The sequence below is a fragment of the Thunnus maccoyii genome, chromosome 4, assembly GCF_910596095.1.
Source record: "Thunnus maccoyii chromosome 4, fThuMac1.1, whole genome shotgun sequence".
Taxonomy (NCBI): Eukaryota; Metazoa; Chordata; class Actinopteri; order Scombriformes; family Scombridae; genus Thunnus; species Thunnus maccoyii.
In genome coordinates, this window is record NC_056536.1 from 12,205,444 (window position 1) to 12,211,396 (window position 5,953).

The window sequence follows — 5,953 nt, forward strand, 5'->3', positions numbered from 1 at the left end:
TATTCAGTGGAGCGGTTATGGAAAGCCTTGGACATGAAAAGTGTAATGTGGGCTGGGCAGACACGCAGTGACTTAGTTATCAGGGTCTTGTTTGTTGAAGCCAGCTTGTAGCTGCATGATAGTTGCGTAACTATGTGTTACTTTGGCCAAATAGACAGATTACTGTTCAAGCATAAACATATGTTGAAGCAAGCCTCCTTTCATCTTTTTGTGTTCATTATGTTTTCTAAGCCTTGAGTATATTAAGCCTTGCATAAAACGCAGACTGCACAGTCAACTCTCCTTCAACAACAAAAAATGTTCTGGGACAAACAGTAGCCGTCTTTTCTCTTTTGACTACCTGAGATAATCACAGTTATCAGACAAACACTAGCACTTATGCAACTGGTCTGACAATCTGAAAATACAATAAAACACCCTGCACATCTTCAAACAAGACATTTCTGTCAGGGTTGAGATGACCTGGGGTGACAAGCTGACCTAGTTTGCAGTTATAAGTGATTTTAGGAGTGGGGGGGGGGGATCTTTTAAGACAGATATGAGGGGATCTGTGCCTATATTTCAAAAAGCTCTAAAATGAATACATCATCAAAGAAATGTACTCACCCGTAGTGTTTGCCGTAAAGACAAAGAAAGCATTTCTGTGACAGCTGACGGCTGAGAAAACAGAAAACTTTTCAAGGTACAAAGGTTGAAAGTAAAATCAGTACTGGAAAGGAGCCAAGGACATGCGTACTCACTGTGTCACTGATAATAGTGACTGCTAGAGTAAATCATCTGTTTTATCTCACTCCATACCACTTCTTTGAAGAGGAAATACCTAATAAATCATACATCAACAAGAGATTAATCAATCTTAGAGTCACTCTGTATTTCAAAAACTACAGATGATTCTGTCCGTAAAGATCTGTCTATTTTGTTTTATTAATGAGCTAAGAAATCACATTTTTCAAATAGTAAATATTTAATTCTGAATTAAAGGTCTTCACTTCTGTTAATGAATATTCAGAAAACAAAATTCATCAAACACTACACACAAAGTTTCAGTATAGTTTCAGACAACACAAAGCTCACGTTTTAAAACTCATGATAAATGAATGCTGCTACTAACACATTAACACAAACTCGCCCAAACTGCATTCACTGACATGAAAATGAGTTTTTAACTGCGTATAAAAACAGTTACAAGTCAATCTCAGACCCATTTTGAAAACTGAACACATGATTTTGAAGGATGTATGACAGGTCAGTGTTTAATATTTCAGTTGCAGCATCTCAGAATCCGTCATCCAAAGTGCTGCTGGTTCTGCTCTGTCTGAAAGTTGTGGTCCGGACAAACTTTCTGCACCAGCCTGTAGTCGGTGCCAGTGAAGGCGATGAAGATGCATATAACCTTAAAGGGTTTGGCACAGATCCAGGCTGCCTGGGATTGGGTGTTTTCTGAGTAGCAGGTCTGACCCGGGTCATACATGCAGGGCTTGGTCTTCTTGGACCGGTTGGTTCTCTGGTACTCGATCCGGCAGTTGAGTTCAGTCACCATCACCATGTCCTGCTGCTGCTTCTGCTGGTCTGGAGGAGTGGAGCTGGTGGACTGAGGGGGGCTCTGGAAATGGGACGTCAGATCTGGAATCAGGACTGAGTTTTTGCTGTGAGCGCTCTGAGCCCCGGGATCCAGAACCTCCCATCCGACAGCTTTGGAAGGGGGGACGATGCTGACGGATATGTTCCCCAGACGGGACGAGTTGTGACGGAAGTAGACGCTGAACGTCCCGTTGATGTGGTCAACGATTTTGCCCGTCACCAGGAGGCTGAACTTCACTGTTTTCACATTGAAATAAAAATCGCCCCAGCCCAGGATCTTCTTGGCCTTTGGGGAGGTTTTTGCGGGAGGTTTGGATTTGGGAGGAGCACGGTACAGATACTGATCCAGGGCTTGGGAGAAGTTCTGAGGCCAACCGTAAGGGCCGAGCGAGCCATAAGCAGGTGTTTTCTGTTTGGTGGAGATGATCTGTAAATACTTGGAGATATGTTTAATCTTCAATGGAGCTCCTACAGCATCTCCTCTTCCTCTTTCCTCTTCCCGCCATTGTGGGATCTGAAAGTCAAAGGGTTTGGCTGTTTCTTGGACCTGTAGAGAACAAAACATAAATGAAGGGCAGATAAATATTTGTAACCCTTTTCTTTCCATTTAAAGGGTCGGTTTACACAAATCACACACAAAAACACATCCAGGTCCAAAACGTCCAGGTTTTGAGTTATCAGTCTCCAAGATTTTGACTGCCACATTAATACACTGGAGGTGAATGAAATTGAGTTTGTGGTGCTCACAGCATTGAAAAATGACAATTAAAAAAAATTATATAAACTTTAATTTCCAGAAACATTCCCCCTGTCACATCAGTTTTCATTGGAACATCTTTTGACCAAAGAAATAGTCCATATGAAAACTGCTGACAGTGAGTTCTGTGGATTATCTAGGGTAACGGTGACACTATTTCTGGAAAGAAATTTAATTCACCTATATTGTATGTGTTATTTGGGTGAGCCAACTCTTCAAAGCACAGAATATCTGTGTGTACCAAATGTTTTGGCTAATGAGTCCATTTTTTTTTTAATTAGATCTTTTCAAATTATCTTTTAAAAATGTGTCTTTTTGTTGTTGTTCCATTTCATTTCAACAGAGGGCAAAGTTGGTTATCAACATCACATAAGAAATAAATAAACTGATCTACAGTTTAAAGTTTTTCCATTTCATATTGGACATTTCAAGATCTCCAGTCCACAGCATTCCTTCTGTGCAAAAACACACTCTAAACTTTAGCAGAAGCCAGTCTGAGTTAGACACATCATGCAGGTATCTTCCAAAGTCACAGGCTTTCAGGTACAAAAGTCCCTTTTTGTTTTACTATCGTTCCGCTCCACAGCTCAGCACAGAACCGCTTTCTGCAGAAACACAAAGAGGAATTTTTGTACTACAAAGGCTGTAACTCTGGATTATACCCACTTCATTAGACTAACCCAGACTGCTGAAGCCTCATATTAGGTTAAACCTTGGAATACAGTTTGTCCCCCATCTTTTCCATTGGAAGCCTGTTAGGAAGAGATCTCTTAATGGCCAGTATGGACAGGAGGAGTGATAACATCAAGCAAAAACTGTACAAATTGAATCTATCTTTTAATGTCTGACAGACCTCATTAAAATCATAGTCACACATATTTTTTTTTTTATCATTCATCTTAAACAATGTACCAAGTTTGCGTTGGTTTGATGCATCCTGTTTCTCAAAGAGTGCTAGTTAAAGTTTCAAGGAGACTAAAGTAAACAACTTTCCAATATACTTCTCTTGCATATTTCTGACATGACTCTGGGAGTCCCTCTGAGAGCAACATTATACCTGTGTTTATATAATTCCACATCACATAGAAGCACTTGTAAACAACTCCTCAGTCAACAAACACAGTAAATACAGTATCACATGTTTGGGTTGGATGTACAGAAAGTGACAAGAAAGATAAGAGAAATGAAGGCCTCTGGACCACCAGGACAGAAGCAAATGAAGGACAGTTTGACTGTAGCAACGTTACAAGGTAGCAGATAATCGTTTAAAATAATTATGCTTTGATGTGTCGGATCCTTGGTATGAGAACGACTTGATATTGACTGTGATCAATAGGTTATCTCCTTCAGGCAAGGACTACAGTAACGAGGAGCATGCCCACACACACATACTGTAGTCACATTCATATTTCTATTAACACATTTTAATTTGGCTGTCCTCCCTCATCCGCTCTCTCTCACTGCCTTGTAATAACTCTCAGTCTTTTTTTTTCTGCAGGCTTTTCAACGCGACCTTGATGATGGGCTGAATCTATGAGCTTATTAATCAATATGCCTGGAAGAGAGAGGAACATGGGCAACATACAGGTCACTGTTGATACTGCAGGGACTAAAATAAAATAATATACATTTGTAGTATATATAATGTATGAACTGGGTAAAAATCTGCAAACTGTTAGCAGCATCCTTTTCATGCTGAGCTCCTACTGTGCCAAATATGTCTCAGCTGTCTCAAAAAGCCCAAAAAATCCCTCTTTAACCTTTCTCCTCTCCTTCATCCCCTTAAATACCCCAGTTTCCATTCTTGAATTGATTTGGATTACATACTTGAAATTAGTGAGGGATTGTGCTTTCATCTGGATTCACCTTGTCAGGTTATTATTTCAAATGAAGAGCAGTTCATGATTTATTCACTAACTGTATCGCTACGTTCTCCTTCCTATTACTGTCCTTCACATTCAAGTATCTCAAACATACTGTATAAATAAGCTCACTTTCCTTGGTCTTTCTGTAAAATCATAGATGAGATTGTGTACAATGCAGCTTATTTTGCAAAGAAATACTGAATGTAGAGAAACAAACTCCTAATAGGTTTGTAGAAAGTATGTCATTTATTACAACTTAATGCTTAAACTGTTTTATTATGATAAAATATTTTGATTAGTGCAAGTAACAGATGTCACAGTGGTGTCAGCAGTAGTTGGTTCTTTGTAGCTCAAACAGAGAGGAATACATCACTGACATACAGATAGATGGCTAATACCAGACTGTCCCTCTCTGTAAAAAATAGCACTGTGCAAAAAAATAGAAAAAGAAGTGAGACTGTGAAAATATGCATGTTCAGATTGATGAAGTCGCTTATTATAAACCAGGCAGCCACCTGCTGTTGTGTCTATTAGAATACACAAATCCCAATAAATCCAGTCATTAGTGAGGATGTTTATGTGACTGATATTTCTGGGATTCACTGCACAGCTGATATGCAGGGCTGTGATATGTTTCAATATAACATAAAACAACAATGTTAACAAAATGCACTGCGTTATGGATGCAAACTAATTGGGCCACCTTACTGATCGGGTGAGTCCAGGTGTCAGACTTTATTTTCTCTTGTTAAAAACACTTCAGTTTTTTAATGTAAGTGTGGATGCAGTGTGGGAGACGGGTCAAACTTTTTTTTATGCCTCTAGAGAATTGAGACAGAGTTGTGCAAAAAGTTCTGCGCACTTGTTGTTTATGACTTAATTTCTATTTTCATCATAATGTGTCAACAGCAGATGCAGGTTTAGGGTTATTCTCCTCCAGATTTCTGAATAAATAGCTCCCAGGGATATCATTATTTCTTACCGACATGTGGGATTCACATCACCCCTAACCACCCCAGCCATGTGTGCCAATCTCTGCCTTCTCCTGTAACCAAGTGAGCTCCAGCTGTGCCTATTGTTACAAGCCTAAATCTCCAGCTATGTGCTGTTCTCACCTACCCTAATTGGAGCCCACTGTGTGACAGCCATGTCATTGGCTCTGTGTCAAGATACCAGCACAGTGACTGCAACTGAGCAACAGCGGTGGAGTAGAAGCAAGCACAACACCTGTGCAAAAGCACCTGCAGAAACCAGACAAAAAGAAAAACCTGACAAATCTGAGAGCGGTATGCATTTTAAGGACAGAGAGAACATTCTTGCCATTGGCTAAAAAGATCCTTAAATGTGTCAGTTTTTCACTACTTCACAAAAAAATGAAGTGACAGTGTTTCTTAAGCCCTTGGGTCATAAAACTTTTTCAAACAGATAAAGGCTGTGCACTCATTTAGTTCAAGATATAAAACACAAAATTAGTTTGGCTTTGAGGTTTTCACCTGACAACTTCAAGTTAGAGATGTTGCAGCAGGCTGCTCATGCAGCAGGCAAAGTTAAGAAAGAAGATTAAATCACAATTATGCCTGAAAGAGAATTACAGACCACAAGAGTGGAACAAATTAAAAATTTGAGGATGGTATATATGATTTCCCTTTTGGGTGAGCTTCACCATCTAATAAAAGAGTCAACTTTGGTCAAGTCCCAAGACTTTCTCAAATTGTGAGATACAAGTCTTCAGTTAAGTTTGAATATAGAA

The 5,953-nt window shown here is 39.5% G+C and overlaps 1 protein-coding gene across 1 annotated transcript; it reads right to left on the reverse strand.

Annotated features, from left to right (window-relative positions):
• Nucleotides 1-1,097: 1,097 nt before the first annotated feature.
• On the reverse strand, nt 1,098-5,191 carry LOC121895329 (neurexophilin-4-like). Its single transcript, XM_042408371.1, has 2 exons — nt 5,186-5,191; nt 1,098-2,128 (listed from the first exon to the last, which is right to left on the reverse strand). The coding sequence occupies exons 1-2, from the start codon at nt 5,189-5,191 to the stop codon at nt 1,286-1,288; spliced, it is 849 nt and encodes a 282-aa protein (XP_042264305.1). The 3' UTR covers nt 1,098-1,285.
• Between the last annotated feature and the right edge of the window lie 762 nt (nt 5,192-5,953).